General features: G+C 35.1%; 3 protein-coding genes across 4 annotated transcripts; 1 reads left to right on the plus strand and 2 right to left on the minus strand.

The window, feature by feature from the left end:
- Positions 1–5,455: 5,455 nt before the first annotated feature.
- LOC11414664 (dehydration-responsive element-binding protein 1A) lies at positions 5,456–6,480 on the plus strand. The gene has a single exon (XM_003592274.4). The coding sequence runs from the start codon at positions 5,597–5,599 to the stop codon at positions 6,212–6,214; it is 618 nt and encodes a 205-aa protein (XP_003592322.2). The 5' UTR covers positions 5,456–5,596; the 3' UTR covers positions 6,215–6,480.
- Positions 6,481–8,369: 1,889 nt separating this feature from the next.
- LOC11414665 (valine--tRNA ligase, mitochondrial 1) lies at positions 8,370–17,524 on the minus strand. 2 transcript variants are annotated; one of them, XM_003592275.4, is made up of 20 exons: positions 17,355–17,524; positions 17,085–17,279; positions 16,820–16,998; positions 16,645–16,717; positions 16,483–16,548; positions 16,321–16,404; positions 15,225–15,302; positions 15,032–15,115; positions 14,635–14,714; positions 13,824–13,881; positions 13,441–13,743; positions 13,176–13,346; positions 12,337–12,536; positions 11,180–11,582; positions 10,593–10,844; positions 10,001–10,501; positions 9,673–9,764; positions 9,456–9,555; positions 9,187–9,329; positions 8,370–8,883 (listed from the first exon to the last, which is right to left on the minus strand). In XM_003592275.4, the coding sequence occupies exons 2-20, from the start codon at positions 17,232–17,234 to the stop codon at positions 8,739–8,741; spliced, it is 3,162 nt and encodes a 1,053-aa protein (XP_003592323.2). In that variant the 5' UTR covers positions 17,235–17,279; positions 17,355–17,524; the 3' UTR covers positions 8,370–8,738. The 2 variants fall into 2 exon arrangements, with proteins under 2 accessions (XP_003592323.2, XP_039685869.1); XM_039829935.1 differs by lacking the exons at positions 16,321–16,404; positions 16,483–16,548; positions 16,645–16,717; ... (1 more) ...; positions 17,085–17,279; positions 17,355–17,524 and adding an exon at positions 15,695–16,137.
- A 2,234-nt stretch (positions 17,525–19,758) lies between these two features.
- Positions 19,759–23,744, minus strand: LOC11422841 (calcium-dependent protein kinase 26). Its single transcript, XM_003592276.4, has 4 exons — positions 23,575–23,744; positions 22,021–23,120; positions 20,597–21,007; positions 19,759–20,498 (listed from the first exon to the last, which is right to left on the minus strand). Exons 2-4 carry the CDS (start codon positions 22,901–22,903, stop codon positions 20,266–20,268), a joined length of 1,527 nt encoding a protein of 508 aa, XP_003592324.1. The 5' UTR covers positions 22,904–23,120; positions 23,575–23,744; the 3' UTR covers positions 19,759–20,265.
- Positions 23,745–26,873: the final 3,129 nt, after the last annotated feature.

The following is a 26,873-nucleotide window of genomic DNA, read 5'->3' on the forward strand; positions in this document are numbered from 1 at the left end:
GTTTGTATAAAACTATTAAAATGGCAACCTCCCATTTTCTGGGTGTAGTTCTACCGAGGGTTTAATATAAGATTTTTAGAGAGTTAGATTGGGAGAATTTTAATCTTTTTGAGGGGTGTTGTGTTTTTTCTGGAAGAGCGAAAGTTAGGAGTGTTTTTTTTTTTAATCTTGTGTGGTTCATATGGTCTACTCGTAATAATTTAGTATTCTCTAATAAGACAATGGATGTAGAGCAATATACCTCTTTGTCATCCTTGTTTCCATTATGAGTCGGTGGTGGACCAAACTATCTGGTGGGATAGGTGGTTTGTTGGATAAGGGATGTGCTTGGGAGCCTTTGGGCGGGAATCGGAGTCTTTTATTTTTTTTGTCTCTGCTCTTGGGATAGTAGGGTTGGTTCATCTTCCCTCGAAGTTTGCTCTTTTGAGGGGAGTCCTTATACACATACCTCAATAGGTGGCACTACACCCTTATACCACTTTGGATGACATATTTTATAATTAAAACATGAGTTCAGTCATGCCAATAAAACAAAAACTCAAAAACAAAACAAACAAAAAACTAATTTTATTTTCTATCTCTAAACAAAATCAGATCTGTCTCTCTCTCTCACACCATTGTTCTCGGCCCTCCTCGCCGCCGTCGCCATTCCCCAGTGTCTCCGTTTCCTCGCCGTTGTTCGACCTCCTTCCACATGCTTGTCATCGCCGTCGTCTCCCTCTTATTGCTGCTCACTCTCTCTTCCTTCACCATCTCTTCTCTCATCGAACACCACCACCGGCCGTCCCAGATCCGACGCCATCACCACCTCCACCGGTTCTCTTCCTTCACCGGTTCCTTCACCAATTCTTTTATGCTCACCGACATAACCCAACTGAGATCTAAGATCAACATCCCAAAATCACTACTTTATTACTATATCCATCAAAATTAAAATTATTGCAATATATCTCAAATTTTTGTTGTTCCAATCCATTTACAGTAGTTGAGCGCTCTCATAGATAGTGGTGGAATTCTTTTGGAATTGGGGTTTCATTTTGTTAACTATTGAGATTATTATGCAACATATGCAAATTTTGAGTTTGATATTGATATTGATTATTGCTGGTAAAGCTTGTTAAATCAACCCAACACAATTTAAAACTCTGCAAAACGAGGAGAAGAAAGAACAAAGAAAAGTGAAAGAGTTGAACATGGTTTTTCCATGTTTTATGTTTTTAATTTAATCTTATATCATAGCCAATGGATTAATCTAAGGGTAGAGATTAGTGCAGCAGAAAAATAAGTGTGTGAAACTACTAAAATTCCCATGCCACATCAGCAGTGGTATGAAAGGGTGTATCCAAAAGAGTGGTCTACCTATCTTTTCCCTTTGAGGGTGGACTTGTAGGTCGACTTTGTTGTAGGTGTTCGGTGTGTCCCTTGTCATAAATGATAAGGATGTTTTGAATTCAAATTCCGTAGTAATACTAAAAAGAGATGAATGTAAATATTTTTTATGAGTGATCTTTGAATTATAATATCTTTTTCCTTTGAACCAAAATATTTCATTATCTTGTCTAATTACTAACTATAATCAGTATCTCTATTTGTAGATTCTTTAACCATTGCCCTGAGCTACAGGGCAATCATTTTCTCTTATTTTGCCAGGGCGATCCTTTGTTGCATACATATCACATTTTATTTTGGGTCTTGTTGTCCCTGCCTCATTTATGTCTCACATTTGATAAAAACGAGTTTCCTTTACTAAAATACTTTTATATATTATCAATAGTTAGATGAAATGAAATATAATAAATAAAGATATTTTATTAAAAAAAAATGAATAAAGGGTCTCCTGGTATTCGAAATGGGCAACTAATTTGAGACATGAAAATATTGTAAAAGAGACACTTATAATGACACATATTTTAATCCCTGTAAAATTTAATTATATAAGAATCGAATCGATCCTTGTAGTTTGTAGAATATTTGATTTTATTTCTTTAAAAAAAAATATTTGATTTTAGTCTCTTCAATAAGAATCGATCATTGTAGTTTGTAGAATATTTGATTTTATTTTTTCAAAAAAAAATATTCGATTTTAGTTCTTCAATATGGATGAAATAAAGAGCTACAATAAATATTAGTACAAATTATGGAGCCTAATTCTTCTATGAACAAATTTTGCTTACAGTAATAAAACAACATGGATGAAAAACAAAACAAGATATATTTGCTAGCAAAAAGATATTTTTTTATAGTAAAAACAAAAAATAGTATTTTTGAAGTGAACAAATGCATTTTGAAACAAAAAAAATATAACTATGTATTAAATATGTGTGATGATTTAAGAAATATATTTTTGTAAATAAACTGTAAAAAATAGGCTTAATTGCACTTTTGGACCCCTATCTTTTCAAAAGTTGCGGTTATGGACCCCTAACTAATTTAAATACAAAACAGCCCTCTATGTTTTGATTCTTTGGCAGTTTTGGACCCCCAAGGCAAAAAAATAAAATAAAAATTGACACGTGGCACCTCACTTAGGGTGCCACGTCAGCGTTGACCGAGTCAACAATGGACTGGGGGTTCAAAACTGCCAAAGAATCAAAACATAGGGGGCTGTTTTGTATTTAAATTAGTTAGGGGTCCATAACCGCAACTTTTGGAAAGATAGGGGTCCAAAAGTGCAATTAAGCCTAAAAAATATGAAGATCATATCTTTTTTGGTGGTGTCTGGGGTTCGAACCTTGCATTTATTATGCATTATCCTTGCCAACTAAGTTAAACTCACGGGATACGAACATTGTATCTAATCACACCTTAAAAATATCGAGTTACACCTAAAATTTATCATAATACCGAAAATGTAATTGTTTATATCAATTTTTCAAAAACTATTTTTCACCTCTTTCTCTAACTCTTCATCTCTCACAAAGATCCATTGAAAGCGGCCAATCTAAAATTTTCATGTGAATTCACGTACACCTCAGTAAATTGAGTTCATGTACGTGTATTTGTAAACAGAATTATAGTGTACAATGAAATGAAAGTTGTTGATAACACTGTGACATACATGAATTGAATTTCAAGCACATGTGAATTTAAGACGTGAATTGAATTGCAAGATATGGTAGAGGTATGTGATTATGTTAGTAACATATGGGAATTCATACGCATGTCACGTGTGAATTGAATATGCACAGTAATCCTGTTACCATTGGATTTTAGTCTTGTAAACCCGTTAGCATGTTTGCATGACAACTTAAAGGGACAAGCAACTCAAGTAAGGGTTTTAGGCCTCAAAATTTTGGGTAAAAAAGTCTTTAAAAAATTAATTTGCTTATAAATATATTATATGACAAATAAATTACAAGTATTTGTATAGCTTAACTAATTATCAGAAAGACCTCAATTACTTTTGACTATGAATTCAAATTTTGGTCTCCAGAAAAATTGATTTTATGTAAACATTTTGTTAAAAAATATATATTTTTTTTTAAAGGCAACATCAAAAAATTTACTTTAGACGTCTTAATCTGTTGGGTCGGCCCTACATGTTCGAGCAAATTAATTTAGAACAGACGTCTCGAATTGAATATGTAAGGATTGAGGGTAGACGTAAACTGAAATAACATACCGGGTTTTAAAATATTGAGAGTGATATATATGTGAATACAATTCACATTGATTTTTCGCAAATTCAATTCACAACATGATTGTACTTGAAAAGAAAGAATTGAACTTGAGACCATAAAGACAAACACACTTTAATTAGACCTCAAGTCAACATTATCAGACCAATCACCAATCCAATGAATTTGTAAAAACTTAGATATTTAACCTCAAAAGATACACATATTTAAAACTTTGTTTGGATACACGTTGAAATGAAACTAACATGCACTGTTCGGGTGGTATTGACAAAAAAACAATTCTACTTTTCAAATGATACAAGTTAATGAAAGTCAATTTGACTATCTAAACATAAATCAATTTAGATCCAACATGCTTCTAATCAAACTCACAAAATCAATTTTCATCACAACACAACCAAGCTCATATTAAATCTTAAAAAATTAAAAGCACGGTTATTAACAAACTACCGTGTTTTGGAAAGGGAGGGAAAGGAGGGATGTCACGCACAAAAGTTTCGTTCGTTCAATGTTGAGTCTAGTTTAACCTAGCTATCGAATTAAAGAACCTCAAGTCATACAATTCGCAAACTTCAGTCTTTTCTCTTTCTCTTTCTCTTTGTATATTCATCTAATCAACCACCTCTATCACTCCACTGCATAAAAGAATTTTGCTCTTCACCCAGCACAAAACACTCGCGCCCTGCAGACATTTCGAAAATACCCCTGCGCTAGTTAACTAACGTAGGTATAAAATTAACATGACTTAAAATTTTATTTTTTTTACATATGCGTGACTTAAGTCACGCGACATAAGTTAACTCAAATAGAAATTAACACTACGCTATTTCTGAAGGAGTGTTATTTGGGCTTTATTTCGGCCTAATCCTTAGGAAGATATACAAATCCAACACAGAACTTAAAATTTGACACACCACACCTTCAAAGAACTTGTATGATTTGGCGGCAAATAAAATAAATTTTATCAATATTAAAAAAGAGGAAGAAAGGGAACACTTTGCGTGCATGAGGTAATCAAAATAAAAGAAAACACATTTTTGAGTCTTTCGCGACCACATGTGCTTACGAATTTGAACACCATACATGAGTTGTACCTCCACGCTACGCTTGTGTGTGATTGATTATACTAATGTAGTTAAATATGATCATGTGGTGAGAGTTGTATCCCCTTGTAGTTGTACCAATACTGTTTCCTTCTTTATTTACGTCACTTTTGAGCCAAACCCACCCAAGCACTTTGACTTTGACAAACAAAGATTCACTTTTGCCATTCTCTCTCCTCCACGCAGCAATGACTTGCCTTTTAGATTCCCATTCCATTGCTTCAAAAGTTTATTTTTATTTTTATTTAGCATAAGACCGTAAAAATAATTAAAATTTAAAACTTCATTATTACTAATATTTACATAATTATTTTTAATTTATTTTTTTAATACTACAAGACAAAGACACGTCATTTGGAGTCACCAGCACAACACACAGAATTCATCACTTCTGGTCACCTTCTTCTCTTTTTCCTTTCTGTCACTATCAGTCAAATAAAAACTTTCTTATCCAAATATTAATACTATATTTGTAAATCTAGAAGTTGCCACCTTGGGAAACAAAGCCACACGTGTCACACACAAACTTTCTGACAAAACCTCTTTTGCTAACCCAAAATAAACCCATGTCCCACATTCAATTCCTTAACCATAGTACATACCGTGGGAAAACACTGAGCTGTCTTCTCCTCATTGACAGAACACTACACCTTCGCCATGTCACTTTCCTCGTTACCTCACTTCATTTTTCCATTCTTTATATATACATCTTTCAACTTACACACTTTCCCTCTCAAAACAACACACACAAAAATTACTACCAAAGTACCAAGTACTTACTAACCACACTGTTTTTCAACTAGTAGAATTATAACAAACTTTCCTTCTACTATTCTTTTTTTTTTTTTTTGGAACATGTTTACTATGAATCAATTTTCGGAGTCACATGATCCATGTTCATCATCTTCAGAGAGGTTTCTTGCAGAGACCATGCCAAAGAAGCGTGCAGGGAGGAAGAAGTTCAGAGAAACACGCCACCCTGTGTACCGTGGTGTAAGAAAAAGGGATTCCGGGAAGTGGGTTTGCGAAGTAAGAGAACCTAACAAGAAAACCAGAATTTGGCTTGGAACATTCCCTACACCGGAGATGGCGGCGCGTGCGCATGATGTCGCTGCGATTGCACTGAGAGGAAGGTCTGCTTGTCTTAACTTTGCTGATTCTGCTTGGAAGTTGCCGGTTCCGGCTACGTCGGAAGCAAGGGATATTCAAAAGGCGGCGGCTGAGGCAGCGGAGGCTTTCAGGCCGGAGAGTGTGTTTGAGAATAGTGAAGAGAGGAAGGATAGTGAGCCTTCGTCGACAGTGGCGGTGTCGGAGACGGTGATGGAGCAACGGGAGGAGGAAGAGGATACGGTGCCGGAGTATTTGAGAAACATGGTGCTAATGTCACCGGCACATTACTGGGGAAGTGATTGTGGTGTTGCTGACGTGGAATTTGATGAAACTGAAGTTTCATTGTGGAGTTACTCATTTTAATTTAATTTAAGATAAATATCTAAACATTAGTACATTACTAGTACCAAATTGAGGAATAAATTGTTTGTGCAGGAAGTTCGTACTAGGATAGTGTCTTAACAAAAAAAAAATAGGATAGTGTTCGTACTTATGATTTTTTTATACTAGTACGGATACTATTGTGTAGGTGGAGAAAAGATGTCACAAAAGAGAAGACATATATATATTTTTTTTTAATGTTGACTGTCGATAGGTGTTGAGAAATAAGTGTACATTAACTTTAAGAAGTGAGAGTGTGCACAATCTTTTGATGAAAATAATATTTAATATATTAATAATTTTAATAAAAGCTTCGGTTTTGTTAATTGTCGTTACTCGTTGTATATAAGGTACTTCCTTCGTCATGGATTAATTGAGTCATTTGTTCAAATCACATATATTAAGACAAATGTATAAATGAAAGGAGAGAGAAAAATGGTTTTAAGTGCTCTTGTTAACTATTGGTCTATTCTCCATTATCATAAATGCAAAGTGGAATATATTGAATTATGAATGATGAAAGTAGTATTAATTAGAGTTATAAAAGGAAAAAAGTAATTAATGACGTATTGAAAAGTGAAATGACTCACTTATTTTGGGACACTTTTTTTTTATTAAAAATGACTCAGTTATTATGGGACCGAGGGAGTAGTGATTAACATCTAGTAATTATTTTTTAATCTACCACAATTAACTTTTTGACTTCTTTCTTTATGTAACTTCATGGTATTCCAACAAACTTGATTCTTACAACTTGTTACAGGTCTAATGTCTAAATGGGAGGCAAAAGGTATGGTGCATAAGGAAATTCTTATCCACCGTGCATAAACATTTTACAACCATCAGATCTAGTATACATGTGTAATAATCTTAGGCTTCTCAAACTACACCAAATCAAATTTCATTTCCTTCAAACATTTCTCTCACTAAAACATAAAGTTCTCCCTCTCTCTCTACAATTTTCAATATTCTGAAAAAGAAAACGAAGAACTCAGATGAGTCTTCATCTCTTCCGGCCACAAATGATGATTTCGGCGCGGTGGTCGCCGGCCAGAGGCGGCAGCGGCGCCGTCTCGGAGAACCAAACTCGCCCTTTATTTTAAAAAGTAAAGCCATTTTTCAACATCCGTTTTCGTTTTAAAGCCAAATCCGAACTCAGATCGCGCAAAAACACAACGAGAATGAGTAGATCTAAAGATTAAAACACAAACGAAATTTTCTTTGCTTCACTTGCTGTTGAGCCGGTTCACTCCTCTTCTTCCTTCGCGTTTTCTTCTTCTTCTTCGATCAAGTGGCGCTGTGTTGATTGCTATATGTTCATGTTTCGTCACTGTTTGTGTTCACGATTTCAGATCTGAAGTTGTTACTGGATTCGAAATCTTTGTGATGTTAGAGGGATTTATCGCTGGGAAACTGCTGGAAACCATTAAGTACATCTAATGGTTTTGGAGTACAACTGCTGGAAACCATTTCTTTCCTCCTTCTCCAATTGTGTCAGTCCAAAACTGAATGATGACAATGGCTCTAGGTCCTTAGTTTTTTTCACCTGCCGGAAACCATTAAGTACATCTAATGATTTTGGAGTACAACTCACATAAACCATTTCCACAGCAAAATGGTTTTGGCATAATTTTATACAAAACATACTGTCATTGAACCAAATCAACACTTTTAAATCATCATTGAACTAAAATGATTTCCGCGGTTGTAGTGTTGTTTCGTTTGGTTTCGCTTGGGAGTGTAGAAAGCAATTATGTTGGGCTACCGGTTAATGGGCTGGAATTTATGCACGGTGCATAAGGATTTTCTTATACACCATAACCGCTCCCTGGATGGGAGGTTGAACATCCAATTTTTACACTTAAACATAATTCGATCCAATTTTTTACACTTTGTAAAACTTTCCTCGAAACAAGCATTTACAAATATTAGCAACACTATTAGGCTCTTTTGAGTATGTTTAACATATTAATCAACAACAATTCTTTTGAATATGCTAGACAATAAAATTAGGTTCACCCGTATAATTTTTGTTCATTTTCTTGTACTCACTAAGGTAAATGTCCAAATAAAAGGTAACAGTTTAGTTTCTATACATGATTTAATCATAGTCAAATATTCACACAAATTTGCAACATAGTCACGAAAAGAAATTAGTCTTGACTGCAACTTAATCAAAGTTATAATTGCTCTGTTTAACCCAAACGGCTTTCAAAGTTTCTGTCGTAACCAGAGATGTTTCCTAAACGTAACGTTGGGAGTGCACCTCCAACAAGGACAAACAAGTTTACAAAATTTGCAGTATTGACCTTAAGGGTGAACACACAATTGCCCAAATCTCATAACAATAGATTATCAAAATTGCATTTACTAAATAAAGTTATAGTGTAGGACAGCCAAAATCAGGCCATAAATTGTGAAGTTCCTATAAGTGAAACTTCATAGTACTGATGGAACTTTCTGCCTCATGCAAGGAAAAGTTAATTATTGAATGAATACTTTGAAGCTAGATACTCAGTACAGCCGTTTCCTCAAGCAACAAACGGTCCTTTAGGGATTTTAGCTTCTCCTCATTCTTTGATTGAATTTGTTGCGAAACGTTCTCTTTATAACCTGGAACATTCATACTCCTCTCTAATCTTTCTATTTGCCTGCATAAAAATTCTCCAGTCTATAAGTTCAAGTTGTATCGAAATGCACACAGAAAGAAAAACATGATTATAGGCTAGACAAGAGTGTCAATTCGTTTAGTAAAAGAAAATAAAGTGTCATTCAAAATGTTTTGCAACAAATTTGAAACTCTGCCTAAAAGGTAACCATGCAAGCATGCTCAACTATTATGTTGATCGATGTTGATTGGTGTCAAGATGCAAATGACATTATTTGCAACCTTTTTGTATTTATTACTAGCTATGTTAAAATGTGTTCTCAAAAACAATGCGAGATTAACATACTTTTTCAGCTCATCTATCTTCTTCATCTTTCCAAGCCTAGCATCTTCAGAATTAATTGCTTGAAGCTCTAAATACACAGAAAGGCTTTCATTTACGACAGTATCAGCGTATCCAGAAAGAAAAGCTTCAATTTTAGTGATCACCTGTGAATTGTATCATTGGCATTGAAGGTAAAAAAAAATTGTAAATCAAATGAAATTAATACATGATTAATGACAAAATACAAGGATTGCAGACGAGAACATAACACAGTCATGTGTTCGACTTACAGTCAAAGAGGATAGATTAGCTAGTGTTGCGATCTCCAGTTGATGGCTGTTAATAATCTCTTCAACCACCTGTGTTCGGCAGAGAGCAAAAGCTGGTCGCCTGGCAAACAGTAATCATTGTTCACATCAGCAAAGCATATTAGATTGAATAATAATCTAATTACTAGAAAACTAATTTATACAAAGTACTATGCTAAGGTCATTGCCTCCCACATACCTGTCACGTCTCTCTTTTGCCAGTGACCTGATAGACTTAACAGTAGACTCAATGAGGTCCATCTCATTCTCTACTTTTTCATTATTCCAACTCTGAGATTAAAGAAATAAAAAAATAGAGCAATTAAAGATACAGCCAAATAAATCATGTTCTATTCTCTAATAGTCAATTGAAGAACGCCAAACACAAATTTTCAATTAGCAAACGTTTCTCAATTAGGACTATCAATGAAGAGTAAATTAATGTGAATGTATACAAAAAGGATGAACTCGAAATATACAGCAATGTAATTCATGTTATGAAGAGAAAAATATTAAAACAAACTAACCTCTATAGCTGATGGATAATCAGCTATCATGATAGATTCTGCTCTCTTAGATTCCCTGGGCGAAGGAAGGCGTTGCCACAATTCTTCCGTGACAAAAGGCATAAAAGGATGAAGCAATCGCAGACCATTGTCTAGACAAAACCACAAAGTGTCTTGAGCAAACCGTCTTTCGGAAGCAAACTTGGGATCATTGCCAGAAAAGTAAGGCTTGATCACTTCAATAAACACATCACACAATTGATACTGCCACCAAGAATACACAGCAGTGGTAGCTTGCGAGAACTCATTCAATTCTAGAGACTTGGTTATTTTCGATATGGTTTTATTCAACACAGATAGTATCCACTGGCAGCTAAATGGGAGATTATCTAGAGTCAAATTTGCAGGAGGGATATAATCATCTCCCAGCTTGCTCATAGCAAATCGCACCGCATTCCATAATTTATTGCACCATTGGCGATACCCAACCACCCTTTGAATATCTAGGTTAATTTTGTCAGACTGAAATGAAAGAAAAGAGCAAAGTTACATAACAAAAGTGAACTAAATAGGTGCAAAAAAATCATGCAAGCAGTTGGTAACAGATTGAAACCTGAGCTGTGTATGAGACTAGCGCAAAACGGAGGGCATCAGCGCCACATTCCTCAATACCATTTGGAAAGTCCTTCTTCTGACCCTCTATGGCAACAGCTAGTTCTTTGGGGTCAAGGTTACCACCTTCTAACCTTGTATGTAAACCTTCTAGTGTTATCCCATTTATCACCTCAATAGGATCAATAACATTCCCCAAAGACTTAGACATCTTGCGTCCATGTGCATCACGAATCATGGGGTGCAAATAAATCTGCATATAATTGTAAGTACTTCTGTCAGAAGACCATTGATAAAAAAAAAGTTAGGCGTCAACAAGATTAGTCTTCATTGATGCAATCTTTGTTTTGTTTTTATGTTTTCATGAAAGAGAATCTCTCTAGTCCACCTACTTTCTGAATCTTCTTTTCTGCTTTAATGAATTTGCTAATTTATAATACAGAGAAGAAAAGAATTAGGCATCAATGACTAAAAATCACGGTTAATGTTTACTATGTGAGCATACCACCTGAGTATCACACGAAATTCATTAGGCATTTACAAGGATAGAGCTCTCCCCAAATGATCAGCAAAAGATAGTAACCTCACCTTGCTAAAAGGCACATCGCCTCCCAACTTCATTCCTAACATAACCATACGAGCAACCCAGAAAAAGAGGATATCATGGCCGGTTTCCAAAACAGAAGTTGGATAAAATGCCCTCAGGTCGTCTGTGTCATCCGGCCATCCCAGTACAGTCAAAGGGAACAGACCAGAAGAAAACCATGTATCCAGAACGTCAGGGTCCCGGATTAAATGAAACTTCTTTCCATTATACCTTTGGTTAGCTTCATCTCTGGCCTCTTCTTCGTTTTTCGCCACTACCCAATGGTCGTTGTACGCACCTAATTCCTGCAGTATATCATCCTCTAAAGTAACATACCATGCAGGAATTTGGTGACCCCACCATAGCTGTCGTGAAATGCACCAATCACGTATGTTTTCCAGCCATCTGTAATACACCTTGATTAAAACACGGTTGTATCATACAAATAAAGGCGAGTGAGAGGATAACAGAAACGGGAGCGTGCCAAGTTGGCCACCACAAAATTGTGGCATATGTGTAATAATATAAATGAAATTGACTCCAGAGCATCCAACAATGTTCCCTTCTGTGTTTGACAAATATATTTGGTTGAGTGTAAAAATCCAGTGATGTTGACATTAATAGAATAGGAAGGAAAAGATAGAACATATTTTCAATCTATAAAATGTAATATTGATATATTTTGTTTAATTAACAATATTACAAAATAAAATTCACTAACCTCTAATTTGCGAATGAATAGACTCTAAACTATGATGAAAGAAATCACTAAAAGTAATTAAATGTACACCACTCCTAAGAGATGAACTATGATAGTCTAAAAGATCTCCAATATAATAAAATGTTTTCAGATATTTTCTATATCTTTTCACAAAAGGAAGCAGTGACAATTAATTGAATTCACTATATCAATACTTCTTCAGCCTGATCAGTTTCAGTCTTCAGCTCTACCGGTCAAACTCAAACTCAACATTTCTCACTAAAAATTAAAAAGATACTGATACTATAATTGAACAGAATCTAGAGATGTTAAAACATATATAAGGGGTGGGCTCAAGCATTATGGTTTAAATCATAGACCACATTTCAGAGGAGTGCTCTCAAAAATAAATACTGTAGCTGTTAGTTATAAGGATTTATAAAAGAAATATATAAGCACCTCTTCCAATCAGCCACATATTGTTTCGGAATGATCTCTACCCTTCTGTTTTCCTCATCCGTGACAGCATGAAGAGCCTCCTTTGCAATATCACCGCAATTGACATACCATTGTGGCTTTATCATGGGCTCTATAACATCGTTGCTTCTTGAACATACGCCAAGGCGCATCTCATTGTTTTCAGAACCTCTATAAAGACCCTACATGAAAGGAAGCAAATGAAACAATGAAATGAATGCCCAATTATTGTGCGTGTCATTACACAGAAAACTTCTAAGTTAAGATAGAGATAAATACTAATACAACGGCCAGAACACCCCTCACTTGTTTTTACTTGCTGCCTCGTGCACTTGCTGTTGAGGCAGTTCAAGTCCTTTTTGTATTTTCCATGTTTTTGTTTATTAACATTTGAATAAGCCCATTCACATTTTTTCTGTTCCTTCGTATTATAATTGTCTTTAGAGGTTATTATATTTAGCTAAGTTATTTTTTATGCATGTATAAGTATAATTTGCAGTTTCGGTACGATCTTACAATCCATGGTGCTATCATCTTATTTCTATCATTCACGCTCCTCAGTCCTCCCAATCCTAGTTCATGGTTACATTTTTGTCAGCATCGCAAGTACCTCTAGCAGAAACATACTAATAGATAAATAGAGAATTTTTTTGTTTTGAAGAAGGCCAAAAGAATATTAAAAGCAGCATTTTAAAAAATAATTAAAATCACAATCCCCCCTTACATCCATACTTTCCAATAGAAGTTTTCCACATAACATATTTGTTGCCTGAGCACCGGAAGTTTCGTATGGAAGAGATTTCTGTAACAATAGTCAATACCTTCTTTTGTAATGCTTCTGTTATTGCTTCCCGGGCCTTAAATCGAGGCATGTCCAAAAACTCCGAGCCACCATTGGAATTTACTTTCCCATCGTCAGTGAAAACATTAATAAATTCGAGTTTGTGACGTTTTCCAACCTCAAAATCATTGGGATCATGGGCCGGTGTAATCTGCAAGCAGTAAAGAAAACAACATAACATGTACAAACATCACTTGAAAAAGAACTTAGATGGAACTTTTAATCTTAAATAGTATAGAGAATACCTTCACAGCACCTGTCCCGAACTTTGGATCAACAAGAATAGCATCACATATTATAGGAATCTTTCTGCCATTAAATGGGTGAACAGCATATTTTCCATGAAATTGGCTGTATCTGTCATCAGTAGGATGAACGGCAATAGCAGTATCACCAAGCATGGTTTCTATCCTAGTTGTGGCAACAACAATTTCACCTAGGTTCCCTTCCAAAGGGTATGCAAATTTTTTTAAAACTCCAAATTCAACAGGTCTGTCGTATCCTGGAACCTTTAGTAGGGTCCTTTCTTTTATCTCAATATAATCCACCTACATGCAACAAACAGTTACATTAATAAATTACATATGCAGCCCATCAGATGAAACAGCTAAGTACATCCATCGCATACCTCAATATCAGATACTGCCGTACGTAACACACAATCCCAATTCACTAACCGTACGTCTCTGCAACAATGAGAAACAAAAGCAATATATCCAAAGAAGAGCCATTTTAGAGTCATATGACAGGCACATAAAATAAATATGTTAAGTATAAGTTGTGATATAAGAAATTGAGAAGTTGACGGAACAGCCAAAACTAAATGCAACGGAATCCAAACAATGAAAGGAAAGAGTAGAATATCGGCAAAAGAGCCATTTCGAGTCATAAAAGAAGTTAAGAATCCTGACAGAGCACTCAGCTCAATCAACAGTATCACGTCAGCATGACATTTTAATTTGACTTAATCTAAATAAACATATGATGGGATTTACTATTTTATGTTCAACAGGTTTGCAACTATACTAAATATATTTTAATCTACACTGAAGCATAAACTATATCATGTTTCCAAAAGATGGCCTTAGTCCATGTGATTCTTGTTTTGACTTCAGATCCAATTTGGCAGGAAGTTCAGGTTAAAGTTTATATAGTAAAAAGATCTGAGACAGTTACTCTTACAGACACAATTATATTTGCTTTGGCCTTTAAGTAAATATTATTAGTCAATACTTATACTTATAAGGTACACTATATTGTTTCCAGTAATGCATTGATTAAACCCTGTTCGGATACAATCAAGAATATCTATAAAATCGTGTATGAGCATGACTATAAATTTAATACTGGAATCAGCATCAATGACTATTATGCACCTCAGAAAAATATGAATAAAAGCATTACATAAAGACAATACATACTGCCATTATCCACCTCACCTATAGATACGGTCTAGCTTGTAAAGCCTTACAAAAGCCTCTGTTACACCCTTAGATCTCTTGTCATCCATTGTGAAGCACTGAAAAGAGAGATTGAGACTTAGAATGCAGATACATATGAAAGTCGATTACCATACTACGATTGCATGAGAAATAGCAATTTAACTGCCATAGGACAGGCTTTGCTTCAGTTAACATAACTTCATGTCGATTTCTGCTCAAGTGTTTTATAAGGGTGTAACTAGGATAAACATGCAGCACAGTTGATTGTTATTTGCTTCTTTTGAGTTCATTTTGTTTCGATCTTACCAGATTCTCAACCCCCCACAAATCCAAAAAAAAAAAGAGAGTGAGAGAGATGCCAGTGGTATAAACACTAACTAGGTTACATATTTACCTCACGAGACCAATCCAGAGATGCTCCTAATCGGCGTAATTGTTGCAAAATTGTGCCCCCATACTTGTTTTTCCATTCCCAAACCTGCTTTTACAAATATTTACAAAAGTCACAAGAGTTAGAACAAACAGAGAAATTATCAAACATCAAATTATTAAGAACTTTGACTGCAAAGAATATTAACAAAACATGCCTCTGAGATAAATTTTTCACGACCCAGATCATGTCTTGTAAGTTTCCTCTCACGCATTATCTTTTTCTCCACAACTACCTGCACATAATAATCAGGGGGAGCTAGACTTATATCATAGCATGGGCCAAATTTAAAAATTGGAGCTCGTCCATTAAATATTTATGAATCAAGTCCAATACAAAACATTGATTACATTAGTAATCCATCAAAATGCAGATTGCATCTTCAGCATGTAACAAAAATCATCTATAGTTGAATCTACACTAAAAAAATTAGCAATTTTCTCTTCAATGTATACTAGCAGACAGTCAATCAAATATTCATCTTCCATCTTGTTGTGAAGTGTAATCTTTACTATATTTTTGTTTATAAAAGATCACTTTGTAGCAGAAGAAACAAAAAGAGTGAGAATAAAAGTTAATGCTCTATAGACAAGATAATAACATTATGCTTTTCTAGTTTTTACCAACCAATGATAGCAATCAGACTTAGTTTTCATTGCTCCAGAGTCAAAAATCTTGTTCACATGGTCAAATTAGCATCCTCAATTGTATACATCCCAAAGAAACAATTGCTCACCAAAAGAAAAAATGGACCTAAGGTGACATAACCACGATTAACATGAGACAGACAGATTAATACTAACTTAATCTTCCTATTAATTTTAGTTATATTATGCATAATCTTCAAAACTAACTAGCACACAAAAGTGTTTTCTCTGCTCTATTATAGTACATCTTTACCCTCGCAATTATTAGTTTCCAATAAATTAACTGCATGTGAAGGTTTCAACAAAAGAGGATAAATAGCTGACAAGCTAACAAATAATGGCAGTTACTCACTTCATATATACTCTACTAACAGATTCTAAAAATGTCAGCAAGGGCTTGGGCCCCTGAAGTGTCGAACAATCCTCTGTCCCTAATAATAATAATAACAACAACAATATGATTTAGCATCCTTATGAGCCTAGAATTCAAGCCTGAGCCAAACAAGTGGTCCTTCATCCACCAGCCGACAACAAAATCCACAATAAATGATAAATAATTACAAAAGAGATAAGAACAGCATCATCTTCTCAAGTTGGAAATAAAACCTGTGTAGCAATTCCTGCATGATCCATCCCGGGCACCCACAAAGTATTGTATCCAGACATTCGACGCCAACGAATCATCGTATCCTGCAAGCAATATATCACATTGGCATTAACTGTTTTAAACATCAAAACAGAACTGTGAAAATGGGAAATCAAAGATACCTCAATCGCAGCTGTCAGAGCATGGCCTATATGGAGGGCACCAGTCACATTTGGTGGAGGCAAAACCTAAAATGATAGCACAGTTGGATTATAGATACGTATAAATCTCAATTGAAACATTATGTTGACACAACATGAGAATAAGCTGGAAAAGATACTCACAATCACAAAAGGTGGTTTCTTGCTGCTAGCATCTGCCACAAAATACTTTGATTTCTCCCACCACTCATACCACCTAAATCGTATCAAACGTTAACAGATAAGCATTTAGTATATAATTGAAATGTAACTAACTAACTAAATAACAACCACAACTAGTGAATTAGCTAGCACTCACGATTTCTCGACAGCGGTTGGATTATACTTCTGTGCCAATTGCCTAGACATTTGTTTCTTATCACCAAACGGAGTCTCGGGATCAATATAATCCTCAGGATTCTCAACCACTGCACCGCGTTTGGCAGTTTTCTTTTCGCTCTTCTTAGAAGCATTGGATGCTGCTTGTTGCGCTAGTTGCTAAAACCAAAAACAACAACAAAAAAAAAATTAATAGAAGATGAAATGAATGAATGAATGAATGAATAAAAGGGAAGATTAGTGACCTGAGCTTCTTTCTTCTTATTAAACTTGGCTAACTTCTCAGCCTTCTCTCTTTCCCTTTCTTTTTCCTTTTCAAGTTTTTTCTTCTTCTTCTCGGGATCTTCGGGAACGGGTGAGGCTTGCACGTTTTTGATATCGGAGGAGGAATCCATTGGTGAAGAATGAAGTGTGCGAAGTAGTGAAGGGAAATAACGGCGCTATCAAGATGGAAGATAGAGTGAGTAAACCCCAGAGTTCAGATACGGAACAACAAAACCTAATGTAATGTTTACCTGAGTTATAAACCGGATCGAACCGGTCAAAATCGGATGACCCGTTGAACCGGATCCTGGATGGCGTTTCTGAGTGCTGGAAATTTTATCTTCTTCTGAGGCAGAACAAAAATAACTTACTCCGCCGCCGGCAATTAGCGTTTTTATTAGGGTTTGGGATAATGGATTTTATAAAAAATACATGGAAGGCAAGTAACAGCAACGAAGTGAAATACTTTTTCCTTAAATAAGGCTGTGTTTGGTAACACAGAAAAGCTAGTTTATAGCTTGTTGGATTAGCTTATAAGCTCGTTAGAAGAAAACGTGATGTGTTTGGTAACAAACTTTTTTCATGAGCTTATAGCGTTTTTTGAAAAGCTATATCAGGTAGCTTTTTAGCTTATAGCTGGTAGCTTTTTATATTTTCTTCCAACTTTAACCCTATTAATTTAATTAATTATTTTTTTAATTAAACAAGTACCCATGTTCATCTTTATATTATAACCGCCCCATTTTTTCCCTTAAATAAAATGCCGTTTTTTTTTTAAGAAGCACTTTATATATATATATATATTTTATGGAAATGCTTTATATTTTGTTATAACTAACCTGCCGTACACCACACAAAAAATAACTAGTCTATTGTACGTTGTAAAATTTTATATATTCTACGTCACATTTTGTTTCCACATTTCTCTTATTTTTGGGACTCATAAAGCAGAGATCAAAATTGTTAGTGAATTTTTTTTTTAGGATTAAAGGTCGAAGAATTTTTTTATGGAGACTAAGACCAAAAGTTTGAATATTTATAGGGACCAAAAACATATTTAACTATAATTAAAAATATTAAAAAATAAATACATTATAAAAAAAATGTGTGTGTCTATATGTATATTAAAAAAAAAACATGTCATTTTATACTTATCAGCCACTTCAACAGCTAATTTTACCAAACACATTATTTTTAATAAGCAAGCTTTTCAGCTATAAGCTATCAGCTATCAGCTACCAGTTATCAGCTAGCTTTTCAGCTATCAGCTAGCTTATAGCTTCTTTTTACCAAACAGGGCCTAAATAAAAAGATTCACTACGGATGTTTTAATAATAATGTCATTATGTTTAATGGAATTTTACAATTAAGTCACACTTAGAGCACTACATAGTGTTCTTATTATCATTCATTAAATGAAGAATCTTAAAAGATTCACTCGGATGCTTTAATAATAATGTCATTATATTTAACGAGGTTTCACGATTAAGCCATACTTAGAGCACTTATAATGAAGACACTCATTTTTGGGTATTTGTATGGGTCTCTCTTAAGATTAAATCACACTTACAATAAAGACACATATTTTTTATGTTTATATGAATCTTACATGTACACATCATTCACTTTGGATTTTTTATGTTTTAAGGGCTCTTTTTTGTTTATTAAGAATAAGTTTTACCATGATTGTTTCTCAAAATGATAAAATTTTATACAAGTATGTAACTTAAGTGTGTATTTAATTGTCCGGTAAGTGTAATTCAATTGAGAGCTATTAGGGGCATTAATTGTAAGGATTTGCGTTAGAACCCTAAATTTCTCATTTCTCCACGGCATATTTAAAGTGTGTGAATCTAATCACTACACAAACTTGATCAAAAAAATATGTATGTTTGGTTTCACTTTTAAAGAAATTAAAATTATTAACTTTAGAGCTGCCATATTGATTTTAGTATGTTTAATTGCTCTCAAGTTGAAGGCTTTGTCATCAAAATTGATTTTAACTTGAAGCGACAAGTTGAAATCTTTTACTTACTTCTAGAATTATTGTTTACATTCAACCTATTTTTCTTTAGAATAAACAAACATTCAAGCAGATGAGAAGAACACCTTATTCAACATCGCATGCTCTGTTTATAAGAGGGTTTTGCGGGCCGATTTTGATATATATATATATATATATATATATATATATATATATATATATATATATATATATATAAATATTAAAAGAATATCATGATCCATGATAATATAATAGTTTAATCTAATTGTTCTAATAAAACTTTACATAGTGTTCGTAATTTTTTTTTTATAACAAATGTTAGTATATTAATTTTATATTAATTTATTTTCTCGTTGCCAGGACTTGCACCCTAGACTTGAACCCTTAAAAAAAGAAAAGTAACCCTCCCGACCTAAACCATACATCCGATCATACTCTTAGGAGTGGTTGAGTAACCAAAAACTGGAAAATACTTGAGTCACTCCCCAAGGATAGATAGGGTTTTTGGAACAGAGGGACACTAGAAATTACTGATTACATTATCACTCTAGAAGCTTAAGGAAAAAAATAAAATTATAGCCACTTTATTTTGTCTTGGCGCTTTAAGATTCATGCAAAAAGATGCAATTCACATGGACATGCATTATACATTTTTTTTTTACAAAACAAAACATTATACATTTATTTATCCTCAGGGTACAAACCATTGCCTAGTAAACATGCATTTGTGATGTTTACTAAATAAACATTGTCATTACATATCACATCTGCAATAAATTACCAAAAATCACCACCTCACAGTTAAATCATACGTATGATAATTTAACACATTAATTTACAGTTCATTTCCAAGCATTTCAACTACACTAAAGTAACACTGGACTGGAGTACAATCAAGATACAACTTTACAAACCCGGCGGAATTCACTTAACTCGCTCACAGTAATTATTAACATGAGAAAACAAATGAAGATGAAAGGAACACAATAAAATTGACCAATTAGAAGCACAACACGATTAGAAGCACGCCGTCATTAAACTGCAACAAAATCTGAACCGCAATCCGTACAAACCAGAAGACAGCAACAACAATGCAAATTCAAGAAAGATGTACAACGTGTTAGACAGGCAAAATTTGCACCACCCAATTTATCCTTTCAACAGACAAGTGATGATTTTGGTGATGTAGGAAGTTGTGTGCATGATAACCAACGAATGACGGATTCGGTCACCACAAGATCAAGTTGCTCACACTCACCAAGTCCAATTGTCCGGTTTCTCTTGCTGTGGAATCCCAATGTTCTGTTACAATTGGTTCCACATGCCCTTTTAGTCTCTATAGGCTTGTGATCCCTTTCTTTAACATCATTTCCAAGGGAAAGGGGAGAATCTGGTAACAGAAGCAGTAATTTAATATACTTCACATAATAAGCTAAAAAAAATGAATCAATAATAAATATCCGTTTAAATGAAAAACTCTGTACACACCTCTAACAATTGCATTTACTTCTGACGTGTTAGACGAGAATTCAAATATGAGACTATTTTGCTCAACAACGGAACTGGGGCCGAGAAATGCAAAGCTAGGCATTGATGAAACAGGTGTAGAAAACTCCAAACCAATGGAACCACCACCTGAGCTCCGAAATGAAAACCCGCCAGAAACAGAAATAGGTGTCACGGGTTCCACGAAAATGGAAGAAAACGATGATTTGCATGTGAATGTAGGTGATTGAGCATCGCATGTAGGTGATCCAGCGCCAAAACTGATGTCTTCATTCCTGGACATAAACGATGCAGAGAATGAGCCGCCGCCAACATGCCACTCTCCACTACTTTCGATTTTATGTTCACTTAGTTGTTCCAGATTTGTTGGATCGCTTTCCATCCAGCAATGGTCTATAATGGAAAAGATTGATAGAAAATTATTAGAAAATAAAGAATATTTAAATTTTGGTCAACAGTGCTTGGGAGTTATCAGAAAATTATTGATAGCCTTGATTGAAGACCATCTAGAACAAGAACAAAAGAAAAAACCTAAATTCAGGGCATTTGAAAGAGCTTTTCTAGAGCTTATCTGTGCTTGTTGTATAACACAGTGTTGTTGATGGCGGATGGCGGACCATAGCGGAGAGCCAAAAACCCGCCATACAGGCCGACATGTGGCGCTGCCATTACTGAGGATGGCACGGTGGCACCGCTAACCTTAAAAAATTTGGTCATGGTGGAAAGCCAAAAACCCGCCACTGATATCTGTCATGGCCGATATTTGACAACACTGATAACATATAGCAGGTCTTTGACTAATCTTACAAAAATATCTTATGACCTACCTCTGAGCTCTTCTGAACTCATTTCAGTAAGATTCTTACTAGGTAAACATATGACAATCAGCTTAACTGTACTTGTACAGGTTTTCATATGATAAAAGCTTATTTATTAAGCACTCAACTAAGAAATTTACCCAAATGTGCCACATGACATAAACTAGCTCAATGTCCTTGGTTCACAAGCTCGAAAAGTCATAAAAACCTTGTATACTGCATAGTGCATACCATATATGACTAAATAGAATGAAATTAATGCCATAAGATATCCCCTTCTAACGGTATTGCTTAAATTCATGGGTGAACCATTGTCCATAATAAAAACTAACAGAATTGTCTGGCCTAACAATTACAACTAAGCTGAATAAAAATATGCTGTTTTAAATAATATTTTCTATTTTGTAATCAATACTAAAGCAACATTCTTTATTATATTCAATCATTGAGTAATAATTTATATCTCAATTGAACTGTCATTATAATGTCTTAACAACTCAAATATTTTTTTTATGCCATGAACACCTACAACTACAATTATGAATATGAATTAAATCGCTTTAGGAAAAGAAAATATGTGTAACTTACCCAAAACCTCTTGGGCGGTGAGCCTTTGAGAGTGTTCTATGCAGAGCATTCGACGAATTAAATCCTTAGCAGATTTAGAGATGCGATCCCAAGGTTCAGATGGGAACCTCAAATCAGCAGCCTTAACAGCTTCAAATATCCGTGACTTTGTCTTTCCCCAAAACGGAGGCATCCCGCTCAGTAGAATGTAAAGAATAACACCTGCACTCCAAATATCCGCAGCCTGGTTATATGCACCTGCCAACACCTCTGGAGCTATATAAAATGGACTCCCAACTAAACCATGCAAACTCTGTCCAGGCTTGATGTAGGTTGCAAGCCCAAAGTCAGCTAATTTAATTGGAGACGAGAAGGATTTAGTTGCTAAGAGAATGTTTTCGGGCTTTAAATCTCGGTGAACAATTCCATTTTCATGACAATACAAAACCATCTGCATGAGATGCCGAAAGAGAACCCTTCCTTCAGATTCAGAAAACCTACCATGCTTCTCTAACAAGTGAAACAGCTCCCCTCCAGCACAAAGTTCCATCACCAGATGAACAAAATCTTCCTCTTCATAAACAGCCTTGAGATCTACAACATTTGGGTGCCCAGATAACTTCGCCATGATCTCAATCTCAAGTTTAACACTCTGCATATCATCGGAAGTAACCAACCTATCTTTTGCAATTGATTTGCATGCCAAAACCTCTCCAGTCGTTCTGTCGGAGCATGTTCTAATGACACCAAACTGTCCCCAACCCAACTGCTCCCCAAGAACGTATCGATCTTTCAAATTAGAAGTTTGCTTTGCGTTCAATATGGTTTCGGTCATGCTTGCTACTTTGTAACAATTGAATGAAGTTGAGCGCCCACTGCTGCTGCAACTTTCGGCAACAGCCATAACAACTTTGCTATCACTAAACAAACCTAGTAGCAGAAAATTTACCCTATGAACTCTCTTTCTTAGGGATCTTCTTCGGGTGATATGAAAAACCACTTTGACAAAAAAAAATTACTAAAATAAGTGTCAAACTTTATCTTCTAGTTTACACTGTCATCCACTAAAAGCCGAAAGTTTAAACTCCAAAACACTCCCCTCCCCCTCTAAATCAGCTGATCTGAAAAACAATTACAATCAAAGTAACATTATTCAATCACTGCATAGTAGCTCCTTATAGCATCTCAATAAAAGGTCAAAAGTTGCAATCAATGAAGATTTGAGCTTCACCAACTTTAAACCTCACAAAACAAACTAAGAACAGTTCTAACAAGCCCTTTAAAGAAATTAAAAGCAAAAGCTAAAAAAAAAAAAAAAAAAAAAAAAAGCTTTTTTAATAGTTGAGACAGCAAGACAAAAATACCAACCAGATACTTCAATAGGAACATGTGTATGATCATTAACAAACTCAAAAAACGAACACAGACACAAAAAACAATATCTAGAAGTCATAAACCAAAGAAAAAAACTGAAAAAGAGAACAAACCAATCAAAATTCAACCGAAACTGAGCAACCCCAGATCCAAAAAAATAAAAAAGACGAATCTTTTTGTGGAAGAGAGGGAGAGACTTGCCTGGCGTGAGAGGAAGAAGAGAGAAAGAGATGGTCGAACAGAGAAGTGGTTGAGCTCAGCTGCCGTGGACCCCGGAGACCGCGGCTTTGGCTGGAACGAAACTGTGTTTGGTTGCTTTCTTTTGTTTTTGTTCTGTCTTTTCAAAATCAAACAAAAGCATAATCAACCCAATTGACACTATTTTAATTTTAATTCTTTTTCAGGAAAAATATCATCAAATATAGTAGGTGTACAGTATTTTTAAATTATTTACCCTAAAAAAGTAATTTTAAATTATTTATCCTTAAAAAATTGATTTTAATCGCTTTCATATACGAAAACTAGTTAAATCACTTTTATATCGGAAAATTAGTTAAATCACTTTTATATCAGAAATTTATTTAAATAACTTCTTCTTCTTTTTTTTATGATCGAGATCACTTTTTGAATTGATTTTTTAAGTGCACTTTTTGAATCTTTTTTTTTTTTTTATCAAGACTTTTTGAATTGTGTTGAATTGTTGAATCACTTAAAAAAGAAAATACATGTTATTTAAAAATTTAAAGAAGTTTCCTTTTTTGGCGAGAATAAATGTGTTTCAATTTTTTGACAAAATAAATATGTTTCCTTAACTAACACATTTTAATTCACTCATTATGCACCAAAAAATATATATTTATTACTTCATTATTTTTTTTTTTATTGATGTGTTAATTCGGGCGGTGTGAGCAATCGGTAAACATCTTGACTTACCGTCGATGGTGGGAAGAAGCAAGAAAACAATATCCAACCTTATCAAAGAAGACAGAGTGTGAGGTCAATTCTTGGAGCCCCTATGTGAGATCAACTTCATATTAAAGTCATTATTTGAGTTGTTTCCTAATTTTTATGTTTAATATAAAAAATAAAAATAAAAGTTTTTATAATATGTATAAATATGACGACCTATCAGGTTTCATATGCTTTTTAATAGCCTTTTTAATAAACAAATCAGGTCAGATCTAAACAGGCCAGGTCGTAGGCCCATGCAGGCGGTCTGACCTATTTTCAACCCTAGTAGTAGGAGCATCCATTGCTCACTAATCTATGTTATTTGCAATGCTAATTATGAAGATAGTAACCACATTTTGTTTGAATGTCCTTTTTCGATCCAAGCATGGCGCGCATGTGCTTTATGGAAGGAAATTGAGACGACTTTGCAGCTGGATCATAATGTGGAGAGTGTTACTTTTCCCACCCTATGCCTTTCCTCGCGCGCCCTATTTTTTTTTCCAAAAATACCATCAGAGCATTCCGGATTATATATTCCGGAATCAACCAGTACACAGAACTGAAACAGATTTGCATGTCATTGTGGGTTTTATCATTGTTTTTCAATAAATCATTTTATATGTATGTATAAAAGGCAATTAACTTAAATATTATATAAAAAAATGATTATATATATATATATATCATTATACCAAAAAAGAGTTGAATTTATATCATTACACATTTCACCTAACTAAACCAATGATATATATCTAATCTATGGCATCGAAAGATCAATGGAGTTATCATCATTTTCAGCCTTCACACCAGGATCAGGACGAACAGGACCAACCCTCTCATCGGGATCAAGATTTTCAACAATGTACAATTCTTCATCATCTTCTACCACCGGTTGACCCCCCGCCCGACTTAGCTCATTATAATCTACCATCCGGCTGACATATCTATCAGGCCAGCTGTCTGCACCCTCTCGGTGGTGTCGTCTCCATAGATTGCAAAAAGGAGGAATCGGACAACCATCCTTCAAATCCACAACCATAAAATGGTTGTCATTCACATATGCCAGACACATCAACGGAGAGATACTTGGTGGCAGCGGTGGACTACATAGAGGGAAATAGGTTGCCGATGGCCCTAACCCAGTGGACAACACAACAATCGGTTGGTTGAATTTTTGTGCGATGAGGAAACTCATATCCGGCATGGTCATCCATTTATCTCGTGCTGCATTCCCAATACCGGCGTAGGATAGAGCGCCTAAAACCTCTTTATATCGCCTATCATTATTAATCATCCTCCGATAGCGGACATTTTCTACACCGATAAGCTCTTTGTAAAGGTTGTACCTCACTAATGTGTGATCATTAACAGTCAAGTTACGTAGGACCGCAACTGCTCGGAACCCACAATGGCCATCACCGGGTACATCTGTAACCTTTTCAATAAATTTATGCATCCAAATTGGGATTTGGTCTTTGTGTGGTATATTGACTTTAACCGGTGTTGGCTTGTCCGGGTTTTTTGGAGTTGGCTTAGGAAGAGTAGGTGACATGTTGCTTTTTCGTGCACTCTTCCTACTCGTCCCTGTTGATCTTGTCTATGAACCCTGTGTCTCTTGCTCCTGGGAGTCAACAATCTCCCATAGCGAAGGGGACCGCCTTGTCGATCGAAGTTTTGCTTATCTTTCTTATGAGCTCCTTTGGTGGTGACCTTATTTGGCGGTGGACGCATATAGGTGGTCTCTGGTAAAATAAATTGTCGGAATTGTTTCTTCAAATGCAACTTCATGTTGTAATCGCGTCCTTGAACCGAGCCTGCAATATTGTAAGAAAACTGTCATTCTGGTCTATGCACTAATACATTTCGGATTTTAAAATCCGGAACTCACTTATCTAATTCGGAATATTAAATCCGGAAATTCCCGATGCACCCTTTGCATGAGCCTTAAATGCGCTTGCATGGGGCGTAAATGCTACATTTAAGATTTTATAATCCAGAACGCACTAACATTGTCCGATTTATAAAATCCGGATTGCACCAGTACAGGAAAATCCTGGGGTAGAACCTAAAGTAACACAGTTTTTTTAAAAAAATTACCTGAAGAATGTCCCATTCTGGCAATAGAGAGATGTCTTCTTTTTTTGGAAGCTTCGGGTCAACCTCGTACTCGAACCTCAACCTCTTCCAGTGGGTGTGAATTTCATCCAAACTGAGGGCGGTTCCGTTTTTTATCTTCAAATCAATCATACACGCACACGGTAATCCGTAAGTGATCAAACTCAAACAACCATATTTTGATTTATCCGTACCAATTTCAAGTGCTTTATTGTACTCCACTACGAGATGATGTAAAGCTTCCCTTGAAATGTTCCGAATCAAATTAGACCACAACAACTTTCCTTTGAACCTATGTTCAAGCATTATTATGCTCGTTTGAAATGAAACATGTACTGCGGTATGTTGCAACTCTAGCATGTTATTAACAGATTGCCAGTTTGTACTCAAATCACCCATACTACTACTCAGGTACCTTTTCAACCGAGCGTGTG

This window comes from Medicago truncatula, chromosome 1 (assembly GCF_003473485.1).
Source record: "Medicago truncatula cultivar Jemalong A17 chromosome 1, MtrunA17r5.0-ANR, whole genome shotgun sequence".
NCBI classification, from domain to species: domain Eukaryota; kingdom Viridiplantae; phylum Streptophyta; class Magnoliopsida; order Fabales; family Fabaceae; genus Medicago; species Medicago truncatula.

What these genes read in the sequence shown, in the direction of transcription:
- LOC11414664 (XM_003592274.4), top strand. Translation starts at nt 5,597, where the DNA reads ATGTTTACTATGAATCAATTTTCGGAGTCACATGATCCATGTTCATCA.
- LOC11414665 (XM_003592275.4), bottom strand. Translation starts at nt 17,234, where the DNA reads ATGGATTCCTCCTCCGATATCAAAAACGTGCAAGCCTCACCCGTTCCC. An exon ending in ATTATCCATCAGCTATAGAG is followed by an intron (nt 9,765 to 10,000) that starts GTTAGTTTGTTT and finishes CTTTAATCTCAG; the next exon opens with AGTTGGAATAATGAAAAAGT. An exon ending in AAGATAGATGAGCTGAAAAA is followed by an intron (nt 8,884 to 9,186) that starts GTATGTTAATCT and finishes ATTTTTATGCAG; the next exon opens with GCAAATAGAAAGATTAGAGA.
- LOC11422841 (XM_003592276.4), bottom strand. Translation starts at nt 22,903, where the DNA reads ATGGCTGTTGCCGAAAGTTGCAGCAGCAGTGGGCGCTCAACTTCATTC. An exon ending in CACCGCCCAAGAGGTTTTGG is followed by an intron (nt 21,008 to 22,020) that starts GTAAGTTACACA and finishes TTTCCATTATAG; the next exon opens with ACCATTGCTGGATGGAAAGC. An exon ending in AGTAAATGCAATTGTTAGAG is followed by an intron (nt 20,499 to 20,596) that starts GTGTGTACAGAG and finishes TTCTGTTACCAG; the next exon opens with ATTCTCCCCTTTCCCTTGGA.